Below are 27,653 nucleotides of genomic sequence, written 5' to 3'. Positions count from 1 at the left end.
TCATTTTGTTTGGCCTAGAGATTCAGTTCTGGGTAATTAATGCAGGAGCTCTAATACATTTCACGAGTAGAGGCAGTCAGATTTTCAGTCTGGGTTAGTATTGATTAAAAAATTGGGTTTCCCATTTGATTGTAAAAACTGTCCACTGTCAGCTGAAACTTGCCTTTATTTGTCAAAACCACAGAAGTTTTCCATTTGGATTTTCGTGTCCATCAGTTTTCAGTGAGCTCCATGAGCCCCTCCTCGTGCATCTCACCCCTACATCTTTTCTGGCCAATTTTACTTAGTGACATGTATTGGGCAGTTGGACTGTTAAGAAGGTTAAAAGGCAAACACTGAACGCAATGAACATCATTCAAGTTCTGCTGTCTCTGACAACCTATCAGGTTTGACCAAATAAGACAAACTTGCGGAAGGCACATCTCTGGCCGTCTCCTGGCCACATTCTGAATTCCTGCCTTATGCCTGCAGCTGCTTTGGGGGAAAAATGTAAACACTAGCATCACTAGCCATCCTTTAGCAGCCTCATTATTGCTCAGGCTTTTTGGAAAGCTTCAGCTTGATACAGAGATGTGATGCTGTTGAGTGACTTTAGTGTAGGTGCTATTCCTGCTCCACTTAATATTGTGTATTATATACATTTCTTTTATCTTTTTACTGTCATTTGCTATTTCCACACACTGAATACATAAATGGCAGCAGCTCAGCTGTCACGAGAGGGGAGAATTGGGACAGGACACTTCTAAACAACTAGGACTTCGATCACATCAGATTTCTGCTGGCTTCTGTGATTAAGATGATGCATTTTTTTTTAAATTGTAAAATGTGATGTTAAGAACCACCAGGCTTTTAAACAATATACAAATTGTCACTTATTCTGATTGTCACTAGATGCTGGATCCATTGTCCTTAAGTAGTCCTGAGAACTCTGGCTCAGGAAGCTGCCCCTCCCTTGACAGCCCTTTAGATGGGTAAGAATTTCTTTTTCAATATTTCTAGACTGCTTAAAGAAACTGATCCCAATATAATTACTTCACTTTCAGTAGCAACTTCTAGGTGTGTTTTTTCTGATTTAAAAATATACCAGTATAACAATGTATTGAGATGAAATTGCTTGGAAATCTACAAAAGACGAATAACAGATTGGCAGAGTTGTTTTTTTTGAAGATTTAAAAAAAAATATCAAATTCTGTACTCACTGCTTCATCATTTGCAAAGATTTACTTTAAATCTATGCTTGGCTGGTTCATGCATTGGGCCTATTCTCAAACAATGACCAACTCCATTCAACTTACATTTTTATATTATCATAATGTAAAAGAGACTGCTGTTTTCCTAGCATTTTACCCAATACTGTACTTCACTGTTTGCTGCCCAGATGATATAGCAGTTAAAATCTAACATTAACAGGAAGGTGACAGGTCATTGCAGATATAGAATTACAAGTGAGACTAGCCAATTGCCCGTCAAGAATGACGGTGGGGAGGGGCAGGCAGGGACAGAGCACTTCCACTCACCACTCCACGCCACCGCTGCCTCCCAGTAATGGAGGACTGGAGGGGAGGAAGCCTGCACGCGGCTGCCGCCACTGCCACCCACTGTCTGGCACTGCCGCTGCTCCGCATCTGGCTGCGCACAAGTTGCCCCCCCACACCCTGCTGCTCTATGTCTGGCCCTGTGCCAGTCCCCGTCCGTCCCCGTCTCCCTCCTCCTCCCCCCCCCGCTGCTCTGTGTCTGGCCCCATGCCCAGAGGCGAATTGTGTACTGAGACCCTGGGCAAACACAAAATTGGAGGTCCCCTCTCCCCAGGAGCTGGGCTACAAGGGGCGGGGCAGGGCCTCTTCCTCTCCTGGTGCTGGCATGGGAAGCTGGGGGGGGGGACCCTGCTGGGCTGGGGGTGTGGGGGCACGTGCTGCCTCTTCTCCCTGCTCCCTTCCTTCCCCCCCCCCCCCAATTCTGCTATGGCCAAACATATCCACACATACAGGCGCACACACGCAGGCGTGCACACAGACAGGCGCAGACTCTACTCTCACTCTCTGCACATGGACACAAATGCACGTACGCATGAGCTCATGCTGGCGGGCGCACACTCTACTCACTCACTACGCTACTGCTTACTCTACTCTCTGCACATGGATATACAGACACAAACTCTCTCCCTCCTGCCATGAACACAGACGCATGCATGTGCATACATGCACTCACACAGACATGCACACACACATGCAGATGGGTGCACACTCTACTCACTCTGCACGTGGACACATAGATACAAACACTCTCCCTCTTGCCATGAATGTACACATGAACGCACACATGCAGACAGGTGCGCAGTCTACTCACTCACTCTCTGCACATGGATACAGATACAAATACACTCTCCGTGCCATGAACACAGATGCATGGACTCGCACTCATGCATGGACACATGCATGTGCACAGACACGCACGCACGCTACCCACTCTCTGCACATGGACCCAGACATAAATACACTCTCCCTCCTGCCATGAACAGATTCACGTGCACACAGATGGGCACGCACTGTACTCACTCATTCTGCACATGGACACAGACCCAAACACAGCCTGGCTGCCATGAGCAGATACATGCGCACGCACAGACTTGCACACACAGAAACAGATGAATACAGATGGCCTGACATGCACGCAGATGAGCACAGATGCGCGCGCACACCCATGTGAAGAGGCAGCCTCATACCTTTCCCTCCAAAGACTTTCCTCCTCCCCCACTCTCCATCGCACTGAGGCAGCCCCCTTCCCATCCTCCCCCCCGCCCTGCAGCAGCTCTGGAGGAGGGTCTCCTGCTTTTTCTCAGCTGGCCCTGCTGCTATTAACTTGATCTTCTCAATTTATTGATTGCCCACGTGTGGAAAAGGGGCACAGGGAGCAGCTACACCGAGGCTGGAGGAGGAGGTGGGGCTGACAGGGGGCTCCTGCCTTTCTTCAGCTGGCCTCGGTGCCTGTAAACTGTTCATGGCAATTTTTTTTTTTTTACTTTTTTTGCCTCTGTGGAGGTGGGGTGGCGGGAGCTGCTGTATGGGAGGCTGCAGGAGGCGCCAATGGAGGGGCACCCATTTTAACTTAGTTGGCTCTGCCCCCAGCCGCCTGGACCGCACAGTGAATTGGGGCATGCACAGTTGGGCAAAAGTGTTATAGACAGACAGGCTTTTATTATAGTAGAATTATATATCACATTTTCTTGAATATAAGACAACCCTGATTATAAGATGACCCTCCCCACCATAGTTAGATTCTATATATAGAAAATGTATTTCATATAATTTTCCAGGTTTGGAATCTAATTATTGGAGGCTTGTCTTGAATTTGTCAGCCTCCCACTTCTCCAGCAGGTCAGGTAGCCCCTTTGTTCTCTACCCCTCCCCCAACTTCCTCCTGCAGCCCCTTCCCCCCGTGACTTGAAAAGAGTCATCGCTGAGGCTGATGCCACTCAATGGGCACTACCATATATTTTATTCAGATGGATGGCATTATCCTGTCCTTATGTTAGGTTCCCATCAGCATGTTTGCCCACTACGGGTCCTGTATTTTAGTCCTGTTTGGTGCTGGCTGTGTTTAATCAACTTCAGAGTTGGTTTCCATTACTGAGCACATGCTGCATTTAGCAGCAGCTCAAAGATGGGCATTGTATTTAATTTGATTTTCTTGTAGGCAAATGTAAGATGAGGGGCTTTTTTCCTCTGTGTTGATTATGGTGGAAAATTCTCATCTTATATTTTAGTAAATGCGGTAATGTAGGATTGTATTGTTGGAACATGTTATGGAACATTTCAGGTCTATCCATATGGTGCATGCATGTGGGTGGGTGGATAGAGTTTTTAAAGTTTATTTTTAAAATTCAGTGTCACTCTTCTGAAAAATCATTTTGAAGAAAAAATCAATTGTAACTTATTTAAACAATAAGTGCACAAAGTGGTAGAGCCTAATATTTGAAGTGTTGCTGTTAATTTTAGTACACGTTTTTGAAAAACAAATACATTGATGTTCCCCATGTTGAACCAGGCAGGCTTGTACAAATGCCAGTTATAACTGTGGCAAATCCCAGTGAAGGTCGTCTTCCTTAATTTGATAAGAACGGCACTGTGAATGAATTGGTTTCCCTTTCAGCCATTTTGTAGAGTCTGTTTTTTGTGACCAGCATTTAAGTCATTGCAGGTCTACGTATGGAAGGACTGAGCACGGGAGGATGATCCAGTAGGTTCTTGTGTTACAGTGAAGTGGAGCGTGTTGATTTTTCTGGGAGTAAGTCTATCAATAGGGTAGCTAGAAATTAGAAAATTGAATCCAACAACTAATTATATTCTAGATATTTTTAAAAATGCATTTTAAATTTTGGATAGTGGTTAGGGCTGTGGCTAAGCATCATATAAATTAGTTAAACGTTTTTCCCTCCAGCGCATGTAAAATGTTCACGTTGTCCTCAAAAGGGGCTAGGCAGTTAAACTTGCCTACTTTTTTGTGCTGTTTTTTTACATGTAAGTGATTTTTAGTTTGACTACACAAGTCCATTATCAATTGTGGATGAATGAAAAGCTGCTGAATTTATAAATATGCTTTCAAAAGTCTTACCTTCCTGTTCTTCTCTGGTAAGAGACTAATTTAACGTGTCCAGAGCACCCAAGGAACTTCTGTCTGTTTTTACTTGCAAAGTTGTAATAGCAGTTCCTTGCCTGTATTAGAAACGGAGTTGGACCAGGAAAGTGTAAATGTTTTGAGCCAAGACACCAGTTTCCATTGATTTTTGCTTATGATATGCAGCTCTCTGTGCATCTTAGCAGGGCAGTAACAAGACCATCTGGGCCTTCTGTCCTTCACGGTTGTTTCTACTAGTTTCCAAGTCCAGGAACCCTGTGCTAGATAGACTCAGAACCAGCCTGTAATCTTGTGAGTCAAAATATTGGCACAACAACAGCAACTATATCAGTCCCTCTGAAATCTAGCTACTTGTTGTTGCCACGCTGAATACAGTCATCAGATTAAGTTTATGGTATGAAGTATAAACTTGTTTTATTTGTATTGTACAAACTAAATAGTGGGTATTGTTTCAGAATTAAAGCACCTATCCCTTTAGGTCCATATTTTGTAAAACAAGATGTGAAATCATTGGTTGATTATCTACAGAATGGCACATGAAGACTAGATCTTTGAAAGCTTTTGTGACTGATGCATGCCAGAAGCTTGGAAGTGTTAAAGAGCAAATGATAGCTCACTAGATAATGCTTTTTTTAACTCTCTTAATCACGCTTATTCAACTAGTGACAAGTTATTGCTCTTACCAGTGTTAGGGAAGATGATTTGTTTTCCAGCGCCGCCTTTTCTTCCTGGAGATTTGTTTTATGGCTAGGTGGTTGCACACATTTTAGACTTCTAATGGAAATTTGTATAGTGTTTGTGTGTGTTCCATGTCCTTAGAAGGAAGTGAATTGCTACTACAATTATTAATATTCTTCCCTTCCATAGTACCTTTTTTCCAAGAAGCTCTTTCACAAACATTTAAATAAATTATCATCTTTTTTGTTGAGCAAGATCCTTGTTTTACAGATGAGCTATCTAGGGTACAGAGATTACCTCAAGACTTGAAAAAAAAATATTTGCTGTTTGGTATGTGTACACTAAATTTTCCTCATTTAGATTTTTTTAACCCCGTTCTATTACTTACCCCCTTTTTGTTGTTTTTTTTTTCCCCCTGGAGAAGCGCAAACTGGATTGGACTGACTAATATTCCATGAAAACACATTTTGCTTAGAAATGTTCTGATTTGCCCAAATGTAGCCAGAGATCCTCTTGTCATCCTCCCCTCGTTTATGACTCTTTCTTTATTCCAAGACTCCTTGTAGGGCGGTGGGCTTGCTGCCTGCCCTTTTGGCGTGTAATGGCTAGTTAAGAAAATCTTCCTAGGAAAAAGAAGTCTCTGAGGTGGTTTGTTACGGAAGTGCTATCCTGGAATTGGTCGTTCTTTCTAATTGGGAATCTCATTCATTCCTACTTGGGAGCTAGGATTTACACACGCTTCTATATAAGAAAGTGTACAGGCACATGAGGAAAAGCACTCAAATGATTCCGTAAAAATTGCTCGTAACTTTGTGAAATCACTTCATTTTCATGAAAGGAAAAAGGAAATGTACAAAGAAAACATAGAAAGGCTCTGCTTTTCTTTGGGAAATTTTTTTTAAACGGGATCCGTGAATTCTCAATAAAGATATCATCCTGTAACGAATGTTTTGTTTAGCTATGAAAATGGCAGATAGGAGCTTGCATGTGGCTGCATAGGTGTTACTTCATATATTTGCACACAACATTGCTCAGTACCAGTCTATTGCTTCCTTTCCTATTGCAAGCTAATGACATTTGATTTCTGTGAAATCAAGCAAGATGCATCCGTTTATAGGTATCAATTATAAACTTTGGTATTTAGAAGTTAGGTTCTTTGCAACAGTTGCAAAACAGATTTTAATTACATTCTTTATTACTCTAACTGCAATAACATTTTAGATATTGTCTGTTTTTACAATTTTAGAGACAGCTACCCCAAATCTCGGATGCCGCGGGCTCAGAGCTATCCAGATAATCATCAGGAATTCTCAGGTAGGTAAAACCACCAGGTTCATTCATTGTGTGTGTTCTGTAAGTAGCATATCCCAGAATGAGATGCACAGTATCACATGCTTGTTTTTCTTTCAAAGTTAGCACCACTCTTATCCAGGGCATTAGGGCGTCAGGACTGGGAGTTGCACCTGGGCTCTGTCCTGGCCCATCACTAAATTATTGTGTAGCTTTGATCTCATTTAATCTCCTTTTGAGCCTTCATTTTTCCCACCTGTAAAATAAAGATTCCCCCACTTTGTAAAGCGCTTTTAACTTCTCTAACAGGAAATCACTGTACATGGGATGGATGAAAATGTGTATTCCTCATCCCATCCAACTCACGTAAATACCAGAGAAGGTGGACTTCATGCTGTGCCATATAAATTGGTGGGCTTAGGCTCTGGTGGAGCAGTGGGGTCCAGGTTTAAGAATGAAATTCTCCTAACTTTGAGATCGTCAATCAATTGACATCTTACACTCTTTTCATAACAAGTCCTGGCTTGAATCCAAATTGTACACCCTTCAAGACTAGCTGCAGCTAGCTAAGTATGAAAATGACTTTGAGGCAGCATGCCCCTGGTGAAGCTCAGGAATAGGAAGTTTGCTGGCTAATAATTAAGCTGGTCCAATAGATCAGAAATTTGTTTTTTCAGTGTCTGTTGAACTTTTGTGCTTGAAGGAGCAAGAGAAAGCGAATAGCGTCTACGTTATCTGAAAAAATGTCAAAATATTCATGTGCATTTACAAAGCACTTTCATCTTTAGGGATTTTAAAGTACTTAGCAAGTTATTAGAAATAGTACCCACAAAAATGCTATTAAATGAGCATTGAAGTTGCAATGTCTAGTTCTAAATGAACAGTTTGGCTATGCCAGAGTTCAGCTTCCTTATGCCACCTTAAGTCAGTCCTCTTGTCCTTATGTTATGCATTATGGTAGTCTTTACTTATAAGAAAATTAGTATGTGGTCATGTAAGTTCTTTTATGTATTCAGTGCACAGGATGGATGGTGCTCCGTTACTGAGCACTTGAATTAATATTTTCTTTTCTCTTTGGTTAATGTGTGGCCTAGATACATTCTACACACCATTTAAGCTAGTACAATTAATTTTCACATGCACTGTTTTATTGCTGTCATGCTGTTGTATCACCTCTGGGAGATGAAGTGGGTAGTTTCCCCATGTTACAAATAGGGAATGATCCATCAAATCTGTAAATCTTGAGTGCCCAATTTGAGATGCCTTGCATCTGATTTTTTTTTCAGTATACAATTATTAGTACTACTTGTATTTTAAGGAATTGTTCCTATTGACTTTGCTGATAGCTGTGTGTGCCCAGAACTTCTGTTAATCAGAGACAAGGGTTTTTATTTTTGATCTGGGTATCCTCATGCCAGAAGTCTGTGGGTGAAGCTGGAGTAGTATCCAGTTTGCCAAGACAGCATTCAGTTGTGTTAACTATGTGACCTAGATGCATAGTCTTTCTGTCATCCTCTGCCTTACATATTCTTCAGCTTCTGCAATAAGAGACCAAGGAGTTTCATATGTAAACCCTCTTTACTATACAGCCTTCATCTATCCCCAGAGCTGGACCATTTTATGGACTGAACAGGATGAGAGTCCTGTAGAAAACACTCTAAGGTCATGTAATTAAAGACCATGTGCTAATACATACATCTAAGGTTCCCTGTGCAAAGTTAAATTATGGTCTTTCCAATAATTTGTCTTTATCCTTTATGTTCTTTTTTTCTACATAGTTTTTATGTGTACTTCCTTAAAGCAATCTGAAAAGAAAACAGAAATGGCATTTTATGGCCTCACACTGCCTCTAGATTTAGCTCAAGCACCTGTGCTGTTTGAGCTTCCCCACACAGCCATCTGCCTCTCAGTCCCCATCTCCCCTCTCTTCATGCCCCTCCCAATCTGTTTCTGTGCCCATCTCCAGTACCATTTCTTTCAGCCTCCTTTTTCCAATCTAGTTGTTTCCTTCTACATTCCATCTGGTTTCTGTCCCTTCTGCATTTGAATTAGCTGGCTGCTTTCTCCGTGCTGACTCAGTGCTCAGGGCAGGGAGTTCAATTCTGGTACCCTGCCTGGAGTAGCCATTGCAGGGAAAGCCCTTAGGCACTGGTAGCCGTGGGTTGGAGCTTGCTTGGTTGTTCTGAAGAACTGTGTGCATGGTCTGATCACACGTGAGTTGTAGGAAAGGTGCCTGCGCAGGTTGATGAGCAGTAGCAGCTGTGACAGGCTTGAGCATGCTCAGTAGGAATGAATTTATAGAGATTTCAGCTACAAAGAGCATGCTGTACCAGACATGTGTAGAGCTTATAATAGATATGGATTTTTATGGGATAATAAAAGGCTTGTCCCTGGGACACAGGCCACCACTGCCAAATTTCAGATCTTCAAAGTTTAGGATTGCTAGAGCGTTTCAGAGACAAGGTCTCCAGAATTTTGGAACAGTCTTTTCCTCAAAACTTGTTCTCCAAAATTGCTGAATTTTTGTAGCCATAATCTTTTATGGGGGGAAATTCCTTGTGGTAAATATCTGCCCAGATGGTTCAAACTTTGCAAAAATTGTAAGTCACTGAAAATTAGATTATATAACAGAAAGTTCTGGGCAGTCTTAGTAGACTGTATGACCCATCCTACTTCTGCAAACAATCACATCATCTGTGAAGTGCTGGATGAAAGCCAAGCAAACACCTGAATTCAGAGGACACTGGGACAAACCCTTCTTACTCGAGAAATGTTAAGTAGACCAGAAATGTGGCCATACCATACATTTCGGGTGCCTTTACAGAGGGAATTTTAGGGAAATTGCAGTGGTTCTTTTGTTCTCTACGCAGGGCACATGGGCCAAAAAGCAAAAGTTTTATCCAAAAAAGGTCCCACATTTCAAATTGTTGGAATGGAATTGTTTAAGTCATAGGTTTCTGTGTTAAAAAAAATTGCTAATTGAAGAAAAAAATAAGACTCTAGCATTGATTTTTTTTTTCCCCCCTTTTATATGAAAGAGCAAGCTTACTTTTTTTATTTTTTCTGTAACTTTGTGCCTACTTAGAAATAGGCACTAACATGTTACAATGCACATAGTGTTTGTGTTCATAAATTTCCCTCATGTTTAACTCTGCATTGCGTTTTGTTCTGTTTTTAAATCCTGTGTAGAGTATGACATCCCAATATTTGAGAAATTTGGAAAAGGTGGAACGTATCCCCGAAGATACCATATTTCTTATCATCATCAAGACTACAATGATGGTAAGTGCATGGCATTGCAACCTTTTCAATATATTTCATTTTTTTCTAAAGTAATGAGGTTAAAAGCTTACTTTATATTGTAAAACTGTATTTCTACATAATGTAGAAGAAATGAGAACCAACCATGAATATTCCCACTGACATAAGTGTGAAGTATACTTAACCTGGGTATTTAAAGTTAGAGTCCAAAATTTGTATTCAAAAGATATTAGAATAAATAAACCAGAGCTCATGTTGATAGGTTTTCATAACAAAATGGTAAAAAGATAAGCAAGGACATTGAAAAGCATAACATTTAAATGGAAATACTTGTTTATCCAAGGCATACTTCACCTGTGTGGAACTGATTTATGTAAGGCTTACCCAAATGTTGTATGGGTTCCAAAACAGGATTAGGATTTGGGCAGCTATAGCATCCAAAGTCAAACTAGATGGCCATAGGATCTGTCAGCCTCATCTCATGCAAATTGGAAAGAAACTTCAGTGGGCATGTAATTCCCTAAATATCCTCTGTCATAGAAGTCAAAGTAGCATTGGGGTAGAAGGGACCTCAAGAGGTCATCAAGTCCTTTCTTGTACTGTGACGAAGCAGGATTAAGTATACCTAAACTGTTTCTGGTAGTCTCTCTCTGCTGTGGACACACGTTCCTTTGTAGCACTATCAAGTGCCTCAGCACTTTGCAGTGCTACAAAAATAGAGCGGTGTGACAGCGCACAGATATGTGGCCGCACTCATTTTGGGGTGGGGAGAAAATTGCCCCCTGCCTGGAGAGCACAGCTTTGTAGTACTCCAGCCAGGGAGCCTGATCACTGCCAGACTGTCCTCTCCAGCAGGCTGCCAGTAATCAGTGGCTCTTCTTGGCATTCCTATGATGGGTGGCAGCTTGTTTCACCGCCACCTGTCCCACAAGTATAGGAGCTCTTCCAGCTGTTCCCATGGGTGCTGCAGCAGGAAGAAGAGCTGCCATGGCCCCTGTGGGGAGGAAGAGTGAAGGTGACTTCCCACTGGCACTGGTGCTATTAGAGCACCAGCAGCAGTGATAGCTTTTCCTGCAGTGCTACTGCCACTGGAGCACTGGCAACAACTGATCTTGCACTGGCTGTGGCAGCTATTCCTGTCACCAGCAGTACTGTGACAACACTGGCTGTCACCAGTTCTCTGCTGCATCATGACAGTGGGGTGCTGGCATGGCTCTTTGACAGCTTGCTGTGACAGGTTGTCAGAGTCATCTGCTCCTCCTAGCCCCTTGGTCCCCTGTACTACTACATGCAGCTAGATGAGTATTACATGTAGTGCTACAAAATGCCGCACTTCCAAAAAGTTCCTCTTTGAGAAAGGAACATTTTTGTGGCAGATCCACCTCTTTCTTTGTAGCACTACATACTGCATACACATCTATATGCTTGCTTTCTAGAGCGCTACAAGGGAGTTCGTAGCGCTACAAATGTAACATAAGTTTTCTTTCCACCTAACCTAACCTTCTTTGCTCCAACTTAAATGGGTTACTGTCACTGGATATGGTGAACAATTGGTCACCATTCCCTTTAATGGAATCACATGATTTTGGGAGGTCCACATCTAGTCCAAGCCCCCATTCAAGGCCTGATCATTTCTGTTTAAACTATCCCAGTCAAGAGTTTGTGCAGCCTGCCCTTGGAAACTTCCAACAATGGAGGATCAAAGCCTCTCTAAAGCACAGATCAGCAGTCCCCAGTTGGGGCAATTGGCAGCTACATCAGAGGGACAGCACGGGAAGCAGTGGTGGCCAGGTCAGCAGTGGCTGTGACATGCTTTAGGACTGAACTGTGTTAATTCAGCCTGCCATTGATGAAAGTTTGCCAACCCCTGCTCTAAGATACCTATTCTAGTGCTTAATCACCCTCACATTTAGAAAGTCCTTCCTGATATCCAACTTACATTTCCCTCGTGTCAGTTAAGAAAATGGCTTCCCGTCCTTTCCATGGTGAACATGGACTTGTCAATCACTGTCTCTTTTATTAACAGTCTTTTTTGCATTTGAAGACCTCTTATATAATTCACCTTAGTCTTTGTCTTCTCCAGACTGGCCAATCCTAATTCTTCCTAGCTTTCCTTGTAAACCATTTTTCTAGTTCTCTGATAATTTTCGCTGCCCTTCTTTGGACTATTTCCAGTTTGTTCACCTTTCTTGAAGCCCATCATCCAAAACTGGACACAGTACTCCAGATGAGGCCTCACCAGTGCCAGATAAAGTGGAAAAATCAGTTCCCATGACTTGTAACACTCCTGTTAATATAATGCAGTATGCTGTCGGCTTTTTTGCTGCAATAGCACATCATTGGCTCGTATGCAGCTTGTGGTCCATTGTTAACCCCTAGGTACCGTTCTGCAATATTGAAGCCTGGCCAGTTTATCTTTACGTTTGTGCTTGATTTGGGAAACAAATGAGTTTCCCCTTAAATGTAGTATTTAGCACACATTCTGATTTCATCCGAATGAGCTCAGACTGTTTTACCAATTTATCAGAGTTGTTTTGGACCGTAAGGCTATACTTCAAAGCAGGGGCATCAGCTACCACCCCAGTTCCACTCCCTGTCCCTTCCCTGCCCGCCCTCCACTTGCTGCTTATGTTTATGGGATTTTGCCTTTTTTTCCTTTATTCACACATGTTCACAGCTTGTAGTTTCAGCAGCTGTTAGCAGCTCACTCCCTCGCACAACACTGCAAGATGACAAGAGAACAACACCAGACCCCAAAGCCCAAAGGAAGCAGGCACTCACAAACCCTCTCCCAAAGATGCCAATGCTTCCTCCTCAGACTTGAAAACAGTTAATCATGACCCCCTCACTTTCCAGTCTTTTCTTCTTTTAGGCGAAACAAACCTATTTTTTTTTTTTCAACCTCTCCCCATATCCCATGCCTTCTAAAATTCTTGCCATTGCTTTTACTCTGCTCCAGACACACACTCTTCTATCTGTCTACAACTTTCTTAAAGAGTGGTGCCCAAAATTGACTGCAGTATTTCACCTCAGTCTTCATCTGCTCCAAGTACCGTGGAATAACAGCATCCTCTGTTTTATATAGCACGACTGTTAATACCTCCCACAGTGACATTTTGTAACAGCATTAAGCTGAATCATAATTTTTTGTAGTGTAACATAAATTTCAGTTCCTTTTCTGCATCTTAGCTGCCTTGACATTTATTTCCCATTTTGTATTTGTGCATTAGACTTCCTAAAAGTAGTGTGTCTGCATGTTGAATTTTATCTTGTTTGTCAGAACATTTTTCCAGTGTATCAAAGTAATTGCGAATTTAGATCCTGTCTGGCAGAGCTGTTTGTAACCCAGCCCAACACAACCTGGTGTCATCTGCAAATTGTAAATGTCTCAAGACCAGGGCTGCCCAATTTACGAGCATCTGGGGCATGCGCACACCCCAGGCCATGTGCTTCCCCTGCTGTGCCACACTGTGGGGCAGATGCTTCAGACCCTCCAAACTCCTGTGCTATGGGTTTTCTGGACATTGCAGGCTGGTCTTTGCCATCTCACCAGCCTGTCCCTAGAGGTTGGTGCAAGAAGCAGAAGTTGGAGGGGGAGCCCAGAGACCCTGGCAGCAATAGCAGGAGCAGTGCCTGGACCAGGAGTCAGGGGGTTGCGGGTTAACTCCTTGCAGGCTGCTAGTTGGACTCTTCTGCTCTAGACCGTCATCCAAGTCTTTAAGTAGAAAATAGAACCAGATGCAAAACAGACTCCTGGAGGGCCTCACTTGATTAAGTGCTCCCAATTCAGCAACATACCGTAGATAATCACCGAATGCAGCTTTTACTCAATCACTCCTTATGTTCACCTAATGGTGAATTCATCTAGACTGTATTTCCCAAGTGTTTAAGAGTGTCACTTGGGAGAGTGCTAAAAATCCTACTAAGGCAAAGGTATGTTACATCTACCGTTACTCCTTTATCCACCGGGCCCACTATATTGTCAGTAAGGAAATACTAGTTTGATAAGACTTGTTCTAGACAAATCTGGGTTCATAGATGCATAGATGTTTGGGTCGGAAGTGTCCTTAGCAGATCATTGAGTCCACCCCCCTGCCCTGTGCAGGAAAGAGCACTGCGGTTAGATGACTGCAGCCAGGTGCATGTCCAGCCTCCTCTTAAAGACCCCCAAGGTAGGGGAGAGCACCACCTCCCTTGGGAGCCCATTCCAGATTTGGGCAACCCTCACTGTAAAGTTCTTCCTGATGTCTAACCTAAATCTGATCTCCATCAGTTTGTGGCCATTGTTCCTGGTTATTCCAAGGAGTGCCCTGGTAAACAGCATCTCATATTCCTTGCTGCCTTCCCTCCTCCCCTCCCCCCAATGAATGTGTAGGCAGCCACAAGATCCCCCCTCAGCCTTTTCTTGCAAGAGATCCAGGGCCCTTAATCTCTCCTCGTAGGGCTTTGTGTGCAGGCCCCTAACCATATGAGTGGCCCTCCTCTGAACCCTCTCCATGCTGGCCACATCCCTCTTGAAGTGGGGCGCCCAGAACTGGATGCAGTACTCCAGCTGTGGCTTGGCCAGTGCCGCATAGAAGGGAAGCATCACCTCCCTGGTTCTAGTTGTCATGCATCTGCTAATGCTTGATGAAGTTCAGTTAGCTTTACTGACCACTTCATCACGTTGACGACTCATATTTATCTTGGAGTCAACTATGACTCCAAGATCCCTTTCCACTGCTATGGTTCTGAGTTGTTGGGTTATAGTAATTTATTTTCCTTTCACTGCTTATACTTTATTTAATAATTTGCTCTAGAATCTTTCTGGTAATTACAGTTAAGCTGTGTGGTGTAATGTAGGTCCTTTTTTCCCTTTTAAAAGAGAGCTCCCATATTTCCCTTCTCCAAATGTCTTCAAACTCCCCAGTCCTTCATTAATTAATGAAGGCAATCATGACTGGTTCAGACATTGCTGCATCTAGTTCCATAAGCATTGTAGGGTGGCTATAGTCATAGAATCATAGAAAATTAGTGTTGGAAGTGACCTCCAAAGCCCTACTCAGTGGGACAGTCCCCAGCTAGATCATCCCAGCCAAGACTTTGTCTAGCTGGGTCTTAAACACGTCCAGGGATGGAGACTCCACCACCTCTCTGGGTTACCTGTTTCAGTGCTTTATTACTCTCCTAGTGAGAAGGTTTTTCCTAACTTCCCTTGCTGCGACTTGAGACCATTGCTCTGTGTTCTGTCATCTGCAACCATTGACAACAGTCTAGAGATGCTCTTTGCAACCCCCCGAAGGTATTTGAAGGCTGGTATTAAATCTCCCCCTCAGTCTTATCTCCTCCAAACTAAATAAACCCAGTGTCCTCTGCCTCTCCTCACAAGTCATGTGCTTCAGCCCCCCCAACCTTTTTCGTTGCCCTCTGCTAGACTCTTTCCAATGTGTCCACATCCTTTCTGTAGTGGAGGCCCAAAACTGGACACAGGACTCCAGATGTGGCCTCCCCAGTGCCAAATAGAGGGGAAAGATCACTCCCCTTAATCCATTAGCCTTCTTGGCAACAAGGGCACACTGTTGGCTCATATTTAGTTTGTTGTCCACTGTAGCCCCCAGATCCTTTTCAGTAGATCTGATACTTAGCCAGTCATCCCCAGCCTGTACTGGTGCATGGGTTTCTTCTGCCCTGAGTGCAGGACGTTGCACTTGTCCTTGTTGAACCTCATGTGATTTCTTTTGATCTAATCTTCCAACTTGTCTACGTCTCTCTGAATCTTAGCCCTACCCTCCAGTGTAACTACTACTCCCCCCAGCTTGCTGTTGTCTGCAGACTTGCTGAGGGTGCACTGCATCCCATCTTCCAGGCCACTGATGAAGATACTGAAGAAAACCAGCCCCAGGACTGACCCCCAGGGCACTCCATTTGATACTGCTGCCAACTAGACATCAAGCCATTGATTACTACCCTCTGAGCCTGCCCATCCAGCCAGTTTTCTATCCACCTTACAGTCCATGCATCCAACCTGTACTTCCTTAGCTTGTTCATGAGAATGTTGTGCAAGACTGTATCCAAGGCCTTGCTAAAGTCAAGTCCACTGCTCTTTCCGCATCCACAAAACCAGTCACCTCGTCATCAAAGATAATAGCCAGCAGCTCTGCAGTCACATCAGCCATCTCCCTCCGCACCCTGGGGTGCATTATGTCTGGCTCCATGGACGTGTACACATCCAGCTTTTCTAAATAGTCCCTAACCTGTTCTTTCACCACTGCTGGCTGCCCATCTCCGCAGACTGTGCTGCCAGTCAGACCTAGCTGTCTTGAATGCATCTAATTATCCAAATTTACAGGGGTATGGGTTGTAGCCGTGTTGGTCTAAGGACATATTATAATTATGACACATTATAACCGGCCTAACAACTGACGCCCCAGGTAGCTCTCCACTGTTTATCAGCTATATTCACTCTCCCCTCCCCAGCCTGTCTCTCGCCCACTGACTCCTCATTTGACTTCTTCACTGCCTGCCTTTCTTGCATGCATACCAGCCCCTGGCCTCTTTACTACAGGTTCCCCTCACCAATCACAGGGGTTAGGTTCTGGAAAGTTCCCATGGTTGGCAAAACTAAAGGCTTATGGGTAAAATGGGGTTAGGGATGTGAATATACTGTACAGTATAGTAAGTAAAAGTGATTTTTATACACCTTTAACACACAGGGTGGTCACCTGGGCAGAGGCATACCCCTAGGGGTACTTAGGTTATAGCGGGTACGTGCTGGCGGGCAGGGATGGAGCATGCCCTGGGCGCAGTGGCAGCATCTCCCCCAGCACGTTTGCCTCTTACCCGGGCAAGGGGGGAAGGAAGGGGAGGGGAGGGACGCATCGGCCGGCCCCTCACGGCACACTGCGGTGCTTCCCCTCCCACAGCCATCTGAATGGCGGGGTGGGGGTGTTTTGTGCCCACCTCCAGCAGCGTGCGATTGGTCGGTCAGCAGCCCATGGGGCCCTGGCCAAGCTGGGTCGTGGGACAATCCGAGCCTGGCAGCAGCGGGAGCTGCCCACCCGCACCCCTGGACGAGCTGCCGGACTTGGATTCTCCCACAACCTCGCCTGGCCGGGGCTGCTGTTGCCCGCTGCCCTGCTATTCCCCCCCAACCCCGACCTGGCGCGGCAGGGAGCAGAGAAGCCATGTGGGGATCTGCAAACCCCGCACTGCCTTGGCGATGCGCCTCCTGCACACAGGGCTGCACTGAGGGCAGTGGCACGGGTCTTTGCCCCTGAAACCAGAAGCAGACACAGGAGGCACATCACTGGGGTAGCACGGGGCAAGCAGCAGAGGGCAAGGAGATCCCCGCAGGGCTTCTCTGCTCCCTGCCGTGCTGGGTCGCGGGGGAGGGAAGCAGGGCAGCAGGGTACAGCGATGAGTGGGTCTGCCGTTCCCTTCCACTGGGGGTGGGACAGCTCACTGCCACCACGTGCACCTCTGGCACGGCTGGAGGCCACCTCCAGCAGGGGGAGCAGGGGTTGTGGGGCGGCAAGGAAGGAGAGGCACGAGCAAGACCAGGGGGTTGGCGGCCTGATGCGCGGCCATGGAAAACCGTGGTTACTCAAAACTGTATACCGTGGTAGCCAAAATGGTATACAGACTATTAACCTTGGATACTCAAAACCGTGGTTGGCGAGGGAAACCTGTGTTCATTCCGTCCAGGAAGAGCACACACCAGCTGCAAGTGCTTCCTCAGCTTGACGAAGGGTATTTATACCTGAAAGCTTGCAAAGAAGAATTTTTGCAACTATTTGAGTTGGTCTAATAAAAGGTATCAGATTACCTGAAGAACCTTGCGTGTCTAGCTAGCCAATATAGTCTTTAACTTCTTCCTCTCCTATTCTGGCCTGCACTCCTATCCCCTTGTTAATGTCAGTTGTGTTAAGCATCTCGTCATTAATTTTTTCTGTGAAGACAGAAGCAAAACAAGTATTGAGTACTTCAGCCTTTTTGTCATCTGTTATTTGCTCTCCTTCTCTGGTCCCTGCTTTCCTTTCTCTTTCTTTTGCTCCTGATTTTGGGTTTTCTTTCACCTTCATTTTGAAGAATATTAGCCACCCTCTGAGTGAAGACATCGACCTAGATGTAACAGTAGAACTCCAGGGTATCTTTGGCCTGCTTTTCAGGAATGACTGCAACCTAATATAGCAATAGAAAGGGAGGCACGTTCCAGAGGGAGCAGTGAACTGGATTTCTTCAAGTTGCACAGGAGTCTCAGTTACAAAACTCACTGCTCAGGAATTGCAGATGTTAGCTGTATACAGCTCCCAGTCCCTACCAGTATTGGACCAAGAACTGGCTCTGTTAGCCAGGGTAGATATACACACCTTTATGGTCTAACTAGATTATGTATAAAGCACAAGCTATCATGAACCCAAATTCACTTCATCAGATACTGTGAAGGAACAGCTCAGAGCAGAGTATAAAGTGGAGTGAGTGATTCAAATGCAATAGATGGGAAGGCAGGGGGAGTAGTGCGAGTTGCATACAAGCAAAGAACCCATAGGAACAAAGGGGTCACAAAAGCTAATCCAGGTAAAAAGATAAAAATCTGTAGTCCCTATTTAAACCATACTTAACACAGTCCAGTTTGTGGATGACTTCTTGTTCTGCAGTTTCCCAGTTAAACAGGTTTTTAAAGGGTTTTTGGGTTTTTTGCCTGTGAACAGCAACCCAAGTCAGCGATGGAGTGTTCAAGGAAGTTTGAAGTGTTCTGCGACAGGCTTTTGTGTCTTTCTGCAGCTGACATCAGATCGCCATTCATTCATTCTTGCATGTAGAAATTGTCTCTGATGTAGATAGTGGACGGGCATTGTAAGCATTTGATGGCATATACAATGTTGGTAGACTTGCAGGAGAATGAACCTGGGATATTGGACTCCTGGTTATTAGGTCCAGTGATGATGTAGTCTGTATTGATGTGGGTCCATTGCAAGGCCTGGTGCCTTGTTGAGGGTGGGAGTTTTAGTCTGTTGTTTGAGAAATGCCGTTTGAGTCCCAAACCAAGCCATTAAGCTGAAGTCTGATCACGGTGTGGAGGCATCACGTATACACTCTTCCACACAGCAGGCTAACCAAGCAACATAATCATTCAGTCATATCATTCTGTGGAAAAATCGAACTGTGCAATGATTGCTTTATGCAATGTATATTCATATATATTGCTTAATACTGTTTTTTTATAATACACTATCACAGATAGCCTTCTGTGCACTGTTGCAGGTCGTAAAACTTTTCCAAGGGCCAGGAGGACCCAAGGAAACAGCTTCCGGTCTCCAGTTAGTTTCAGCCCCACTGATCACTCATTGAGTACAAGCAGTGGGAGCAGCATCTTTACTCCAGAGTATGAAGATAACCGAATGAGAAGAAGGGGAAGTGACATAGACAATCCTACCTTGTCAGTGATGGACATCAGCCCACCCAGCCGCTGTAAGTTAAAGACATGTTGCTGCCTCTGACAGAAAAGTTTTGAAATGCAGAGGATAGGACTGACTGAGTATAGAACTGGGTAGAGAGTATGTGAAATAACTAGATTCTCAAAATATCTGTTAAAGCATGTTGTGCATGCCCACAAGGTGACAAAGTTAAAGTTGGGCGTCCAAGATTATCATAAGACTTTTTTTTTTAGAGGGCACTCTTACAACACAATGACCAAACGCATTTTCTTTTCAGATTAGCACTTGGTACCTTAGGCATATATTATATTTAATATTTAAAAATATTTTGTGGAAGCAGTATGGATTTTATTAAGAAAGTGTTTGGATTAAATTTTTGATTTGGAGACTGTTATAACTCATTTTTATGGACATCTTCTGATTTAAAATATTTTCTTTTTTTCCCCGAAATATTATTTCCTGTGTATTCCAGTTTTACTTGAACTGAGTAGCAGGCTCATTTGAAAAACAAAACATACTTATATTTTCAGCACCACGAGCTCCAACTAACTGGAGACTTGGCAAGCTTCTGGGTCAGGGTGCATTTGGCAGAGTATATCTATGCTATGATGCTGATACAGGAAGAGAATTGGCAGTTAAACAAGTTCAGTTTGACCCTGACAGTCCAGAAACCAGCAAGGTAAGAAAGAGACCTAAAACAGGTATTTGTAAAGGACACTGTGAGTGGTTTTCTGTGTGATCTAAACAGATGTTGCTTTTCTCTTCTCTTTGTCTCCTTTCAAATAGTTGCACACTTGATCTGTCTACATGTCTAAATGATAGATATCAGTTCAATAATTATACTGTTCTGTCGCATGAGATTTGCATTTCCCATGCATCTTGCTGCAGATGACATGTACAGTACTATCAAATTCAATATAACCCGAATCTATAAAGCTAAATAATAATCTAATATTTAAGAAAATGCATCCTGCAGAAATATTGATGTAGTTGAATAAAAAATGTAGGAACTAACATGTCTTTTCGTTCATTGTACAATGAAGCCAGCAAGTAGTTTTGCTAGAGAACATCATTAAATGGAGATGATTTAAGTACAAGTGCATGCTTAGGGTTAAGTCCAATGCCAATTGACCCAATATAGTTGATCACAAATTGTTTCCCTAAGAGCATTTTACTGCTTTTGTTGCTCATGGCTTGGATTGGTCTCACCTGAATTTGCCCTTTTAAATAGTCAGAAAAGTAATAATGTAAAAGTGTCACCAGTGGGACTCTCTAGATCAGGGGTGAGTAAAATGTGGCCTGCAGGTCAGATGCAGCCCACCAGGCCATTTTTATCCGGCCCGCAGAGCCCCTAAAAAACTTTAAAAATTAATATTTATTTGCCCCTGGCTGCCTGTCATGCGGCCCTCAATGGCTTCAAAACTCAGCAAGCGGCTCTCCACCTAAAATAATTGCCCGACCCTGCGCAAGATCTGTTGCCTTTCAAGTTGAGCCTGCTGGTTTTGTTAAGACAGTAATGAATTACGGTATTTTCAGTCGTTAGCATTGCAGTCATTATTGCTGCAGGAGAATGAGCTGGATGCTACACCAGCCCTTCATGCATCATGTGCAGAACTGACTGAAGCCAGTTTGTCGACTCTCTTCTGGTGGCATAGGAGCAAAGAAAGAAACGGTGGTTGGGTGATTGTGGTTTACAAAATGTAAATAATGAGTTTGCTCTGGAGACGACAAACACAGAGCTCATACCCTCAGCAGTTACTGTTCAGTGGACAACCACACTTCCCATCTCTTTTTTAAAACCAATTCAAGTCCATACCAAGAAAGGTTTCTTCTAACTTTGGAAACTTTTGAGTACCACAAGTGATTTGCAATGGATAAATAGCAAATTTTAATGAAGGCCTTTCATGTGGGATCTCTGTAATCCTGTAAAATTTCATTTTAGAGCTGGTTTGAAAAATCTTACACAACAAAATTTTACAAACAGGAAACAGCTTTTTTAGCCCTTTTTACCTGCTTCCCATGCATTGGGGAGGAAAAACAATTAAACCGTGTACTCGAGGAATTGATGCATTTAGATTTACGAATGTAGTCCTTACTTGGAGTAAAGTAAGAATTGGTATTCAAGGTTCCTGTAGACAGATATAAATTAAGAAAGCGTGTAACCCAGTGTTACAGCATGGCTTTTGAATTCTTCCATGCTTAACTAAATTGTCAGACGTGTTATATTTAAAGAGCTGTGAAATGAAGAGAGTGAGGACTCTTGGAGTTGAGAGAGGCTGGAAAGAACTGCAGAGCGCTCCTGGAGACTTCACAGTCGAGCACTTCTCAGATCTTGTTGCAGAACTGTTCTCGTTCTTTCCAGCGCCAGTGTTTTCTGACTAGAAACCACGTAAACTTTATGCAGTCTCCAGAGTAATTCTCCAGTTAGTTTAGATTGCCCCAGAGTTTGTCCTTTAAATCCTGGCCTTGTTGACAGAAATCTGAAAAATCGTATTACTGTTATTAGCCAAGGTGTCTCCTGAGTGTGCTTAGTTTACTTACGTTTCTTTTCAGGAAGTAAATGCACTTGAATGTGAGATTCAGCTGCTGAAAAACCTGCTCCATGAGAGAATTGTTCAGTATTATGGCTGCTTGAGGGATCCCCCGGAAAGAACCCTCTCCATATTCATGGAGTACATGCCAGGGGTAAGCAAGAGAGCTCATTGCGGGTGGCGATGGTGAGGTGGCAAGGCCTCTGGTGAATGAGTGTTGCAGGATCACACACGCAGATGTTAAAAGAGAAGGTAGTCTCTGCAAGCTGCCACATCGCTCTACCTTCTGCGTGACTTCAGACTAACGCTGCTCACCACCTCTGTACAGGTGTTCAAGAAATGTCAAATAAATGGGCAGCCAAAGATGATCAGCTAGATGAGGAACATCTGACTCTTGTCTATAGTGTTAAGTGTTTATTCATTTAGAATAATTATATTAGAATAGTATGTTAGTATACTAATAGTATATTAGAATAGTTTAGGTCGGGGTGTCCAACCTTTTTGAATGTGGGGCCAGATCATGAACTTTTAATCACCCAGTGGGCCGGCGAGCCATATTCAAAGACATCACAGGAAGTGGTATCATATCAGGAAGTGGTGTCACGTGATCTTTGACACCAATGAAGTTGCAGGGATTGACATGGTGCTGGTTGACATGGCGTGCATGCCCGGGTTGACCTGGTGCTGGAGAAGCCGCGGGGCCAGGCCAGGCTTAACCTGGGGCCTGCCTGGCCTGTCGGTGTCATGCCTTGGTTGACATGGTGCTGCAGGACCCTCCTGGGCAGAACCAGGTCGGCACCGACCAGGAAAAGCAGCATGCACCTGAAGCCGGCTTCCCATGTGCTGCTGGGGATGGGAGGAGGCCAGCCAGGTCTGCACCGGCCAGCAGAAGCGGCGGCAGAGCCTTGTGCCGCTCGGGACTGACTCATGCAGGCTCTCCGGTCCCAAGCAGAACATGGCTTCACCGCCACTTCTGCTGGCCGGTGCAGGGGCAGCCGGGCCTGGAGAGCCGCAGTGCCCCTGACTGGGGGAGCAGGCGCCGCCTTGCTGTGGGGCAGAGCAGGGCAGTGGGGCTGGCTTGAAGTGGGCGGGTGAGGAGGCAGGCATGGGCCGGCAGTGCCAGCGGCCGCTGCTTGGCCTCCCACGTGGGGCCGCTGCCCTGGGCCCCGCGGGGGTAAGCAGCTCCCCTCCCTTCGCTGCCGGCTGGGGCCCACAGGTCAGCTCTGCCCGCCTCACTGTGGCCCCGCCGGCTCTGCGTACCGCGGCGGCGGCGGCTCCACGCCGCCACTGCTGCTGCCGCTGGCTCCGCGCACCACCACCGCAGCATTGTGCTCCGTGGCGGCGGTTCTGCGTTCCACACCACCGCCTCAGCTCCACGCTCCGCAGCACTCCCTGCCTGGCTCGCCACACTCCCTCCACGCTCCCTGCGCTCCACAGCGGCGGCTCTGTGCGGCGCTGCTGCCGCTGCCGCAGCTCAATGCTGCCGCCGGCCACATAAAATGGCTTGGCGGGCCACATGTTGGGCAAGCCTGGTTTAGGTAGATTAATAATTGATTGCATCTGACTGGGCATTTCTTGCACCAGATGTCTTTGAAAAGAGAGCTTTGTAAACTTTTTTAAAGCTATCTTTAATTTTAACAACCCTTTTAAACTTCTGATCACAATCAGCATGCCTTTGTTCTAAAGCAGTGGTGGCCAACATTTGTGGCAGCTTATCTTTTTCGTTTGTCAGACGGAGTGTCTCTTACTATCTCCTCGCTCTGCCTGCTTCCCTACGGAAGTATTTTTTCCTCTCTGACAACTGCAGATTTGTACTTATTCTCAATATGGAACAAGCAGAACTCTAATTATAGTAAGATAGGCACATACTTCATCCATGCTGATCTTATATTTCTTAGAATTGCAGCCATCTACTTTGTAGAATTTCAGAGAAGAAAATTATGATTTTTTATGAGAAGTAAGCCTCCTTTTCAGGACTTACTAGATTTTATGAGCTCTGGAGGGACAGTATCTGAAGTATGTAATTTTAAAAGCAATTTAATTTGGTCTCTTTCTGTCTTTATACTGTTTGTTTTAAACTATTACAATTATGTCAAATGAACTGCCCAAGCAATTAACATTTTATCTCTGGCTTCTTCATCCTGCTCCATTTTAGACCTCAGATAGCTTTAGCTTAAATCCATCCTCTGCATCGCCCAGTGTGGTCTTTGACTGTCACTTATAAAGTAGTTGGGGTAGAGGCAGAAAGTGTCTTGCTGAAAGACATTCCCATTATCATTGCTTAACCATCAGCCCTTCAGAGAAATCTTGCTTAGAGGAATAAGCGCTTTGGTATTGATAAAATTCATAGTCTGATGACGGTTCTGTATGTTGTTTTGTTTCTTGCAGTCTTCCTTTCCTTTGCCATGTCCTTGTGACAAGGTATTTAGCAGATTCAGTGGAGTCTGACAGGCTGCGCCATGAACAGTTCTGCTATGGCCTTGAACGTGGGACCTCTGGGCTGTCCACTGTACGCCTTAGCGCCCAGGCCACCCCAGCCCCCTCACGTCTACCATCCTATTAACGGCTTAATCTTCTCATTTTGATCGAGATGTAACTCTGGATCTACAGTAAGGTGATGCAGAGAAGTTCAGACAGAACATTGCACCTCTTAAATGTCAGATGAAACTGGACTCTACAAAATCTGAAATAGAAATCTAGCGTTAGAGAGAGAGAGACTACTCAGGTTGCTAAAAACAATGTGGTATCTAATGTTTTCTCTCTTTGGCTGCAGGGGTCTATCAAGGACCAGTTAAAAGCATACGGAGCGCTCACAGAGAACGTGACCCGAAAATACACCCGACAGATTCTGGAGGGAGTTCACTATTTGCACAGTAACATGATTGTACATAGAGATATTAAAGGTAATAAGTCTGAGTTCTGCATTCATTACGATAAATACATTCAAACTTTGTATGTGAAGAAAAAGCAACAGCCTGCTAGATTTGTGCTGCCAAAATATTGGCTTAGCTTCAGTTTTTACATCAAGAAAGCTTTATCTTCAGAAATTAACAACATTGTCCCCCAAACTGGAGGGGGAAAGTAGCTTTGAGCCTACTAATATACAAATAGAGTAGGTATAAAGGTAACATCAACAATACTGAAAACGTTTGCTTACGGAACAACAGTATGCAGTAGAAATCTGTTGTAAGCGTGATGGACGCTCGTTAGTACCTACATTGAGTTCTTGTTACTATCGTTTTCTTACATTTCTGAGGATTCAGATTTAGTGTATTCATGCCAATGCAATACTAATATCTGTCTTTGTAGGCAGATATGCTGAATGTAGAAGCTTGCAATTCAGCTCAAGTCTGATAGCAAAACAAGATTTTGTGAGTTCTGTTTACCCATTTACTTCACTTTTCCATCTTGTGTCCTCCTCTTCTCATATGTTGACAAATTTGATCAATTGATCACTTAGACAACAAAACACCTCTAAAACTCAGAATTCAAGGACTGGATCCAAATCAATAGACTAAGTTATTCAGCCTTTATTGTGAAATGAACGTGGCTCTGCCCTTGCTGAATATTTCTGTTACCAGCCATTGGCTTGTCATGAATGACTCTTTTTGAGGGCAAATATGTCATAAACTCTCAGCATGGGGAAGAGGGCTGCATGGTATGGGGGAGAGAGGAAAGGGTTGCAAACAGATCTTGGGGAGTTGTGGCTCCCTGCCTTCTCCGTATTGCTAAATTGAGGGAGGAGAAGAATTTCCTAGGTAAACGAGTAGAAAAGGTTGAGAAGCAGTGTTAATATAGACATGCTAGTCTAGAGCCAGCATCAGCTGCACATAGGTTCTTAGCTACTCAGGGAGCCAGAACCAAACAGTGGGCTGCCAGCTGACAACAAAGCAATGAACCCTCTCATGTTTTGGGAATATACTGGATTATACATTTTTGGAATAAGGGCATCAACAGAGCAACGACTGAGATTAAATATGGCAGCGTATGTATCTGACATAGTTTCATGCTCTCTTCTGACACAGCTTGATGACGCACAGCTCTGCTTGGCTTGCACTTGTGAGGTTTCCTGTGGAACCAAGGCTAGAAACCTTTTCCTAAATGAAATATTTATTTATAAGATTTCAGAACAAAATGCTGTGGCAGGGGAGTGAATTCTGTGAGCATGGGTTCCACAGGGTCCTGATTATAATAAATTAGTGAAACCCAATATGTTTTGCTACCGTGCACTCCGATAGAGTTCAGGAGCCGTTAATAAGATAAATATAACGATTGATTGAATTTCTTCCCCCTCCCCCCCTTTTAGGAGCAAATATTCTGCGAGATTCAGCAGGCAATGTGAAGCTTGGAGATTTTGGTGCCAGCAAACGACTTCAGACTATCTGTCTCTCTGGTACGGGAATGAAGTCGGTCACAGGGACTCCATACTGGATGAGTCCTGAAGTTATCAGTGGAGAAGGGTATGGCAGAAAAGCAGATATCTGGTACGTTCCCATCTAGCAAGAGGTATTTGCATACTGCCCCAGATAAAAGCTGAATTGGCGTTCAGTATTTTATGCTGGAGTGCTCTCGTTATGGTTCTCCAGCAGCATATGAAAACACTGTTCGGGTAACAAAGGACGTACTGGGAAAAGCTGACGTGGAATGGTTTGTTTTTGGTATATTAGTGACCGTGCTCATTGATTTAGAGATCCCAGCGAACCAAGCTCAGGTAGCAGGAGGCCCACCTGATATTTGTAAATACTGCTGGGGCATTAGTTAAAGGGGCATAAAAAGGAATTGAGATTTAACCACTGATAGCAATTACCATGGTAGAACTAGTCCAAACCATATGGTGACTGCTGTCACGTTGAGAAGGTTCAGAGTCCCAACTTGTGTAAATCTTTTGCTTCTTCCTTCATTTCCTTAAAACTGTTAGTTTAACAGCATGAATCACCTGTTGCAGTCTATCCAGTTATTTCTCAGCATAGCAGGATCACCTAGTTTTTTTTACCTAAGCTTTTATTTATTTAAAAAAAAGAAATTACAGCATCCAGAGCAGTTTGATGCATTTTGATCCTTACTATTTTTTTAAATAACACTGACCTAGTAGCAAGTAGATTTCTCTATGGTTTGCTGATACTCAAAAATGCTAACGTGTGAAATGATTATATAAACCCTATTCCTCCCCAGGGGATACAGAATACGCAGTGAAGTACGATTTAACTTAACTCAAACTCCTCCATTTTGCATTGTTATTCAGATATTTATAACAAAGATTTAGCTTCCAGGGCTTGTAGAAAAGAGTTGCCTTGCATATACAGACAGCTCTCCTGTACTACAGAGTTTAGAAATCAGCCTTTGCGTAAAATTAAGCAGTTGATTTTGAAGGTCTACCCTTTCTTGCAATCTCTGATAATGACCTGGTCGCCACAGAAGTCCTTTGCCCTTAGGTAAGTGGGGAGGGTCACTACCTACTGGAATGTGTTTTGCATATATAATGTTCAGCGTTAAAGAGCTTTTTAATACACTGCAGTAAGCATTGGCACGTTGAATGCTGTAGTGTTAAATAATATACTGTTAAAAGAAACAAAGCAGCAAGGACACTTTCAATTCAGACAAACCAATCTGATGTATATGTTCTAACTAGTCTTCTCTGGGTCAAGAACCATGACATTCAATTCTTTTGGTCCCACCCCGGGGTGTTCAGCAGGTCTTCAGAGGCAGAGTTCTTGGGGTGCGTAGTGCTCCTACCACCTAGCCAAACTCTGAGTCTGAGCTAGTGGCACTGACACTAGACGCTGAAACTGCCCCTGAAATTCAGATTTAATTCCGTCTCTACCCCTTACTGGAAAGTAAGACG

The 27,653-nt window shown here is 44.0% G+C and overlaps 1 protein-coding gene across 4 annotated transcripts in view; it reads left to right on the top strand.

Annotated features, from left to right (window-relative positions):
* LOC102574412 (mitogen-activated protein kinase kinase kinase 2) overlaps positions 1-27,653 on the top strand; it is an 83,373-nt gene that overhangs the window by 46,520 nt on the left and 9,200 nt on the right. For all 4 annotated transcript variants that reach the window (XR_009462147.1, XM_059727506.1, XM_059727508.1 and 1 more), the window contains 8 exons: positions 892-971; positions 6,560-6,627; positions 9,793-9,885; positions 19,108-19,314; positions 19,811-19,959; positions 21,834-21,965; positions 24,585-24,714; positions 26,118-26,295. Coding sequence is in view for 3 of the 4 variants with exons in the window: in XM_059727506.1 (XP_059583489.1) it covers positions 892-971; positions 6,560-6,627; positions 9,793-9,885; positions 19,108-19,314; positions 19,811-19,959; positions 21,834-21,965; positions 24,585-24,714; positions 26,118-26,295 (1,037 nt within the window). In the remaining variant the exon portion in view is untranslated. The remainder of the gene's footprint in view (positions 1-891; positions 972-6,559; positions 6,628-9,792; positions 9,886-19,107; positions 19,315-19,810; positions 19,960-21,833; positions 21,966-24,584; positions 24,715-26,117; positions 26,296-27,653) is intronic.

The sequence above is a fragment of the Alligator mississippiensis genome, chromosome 4 (assembly GCF_030867095.1).
Source record: "Alligator mississippiensis isolate rAllMis1 chromosome 4, rAllMis1, whole genome shotgun sequence".
NCBI lineage: Eukaryota > Metazoa > Chordata > Crocodylia > Alligatoridae > Alligator > Alligator mississippiensis.
This window is presented reverse-complemented; position numbering and strand designations above follow the sequence as displayed.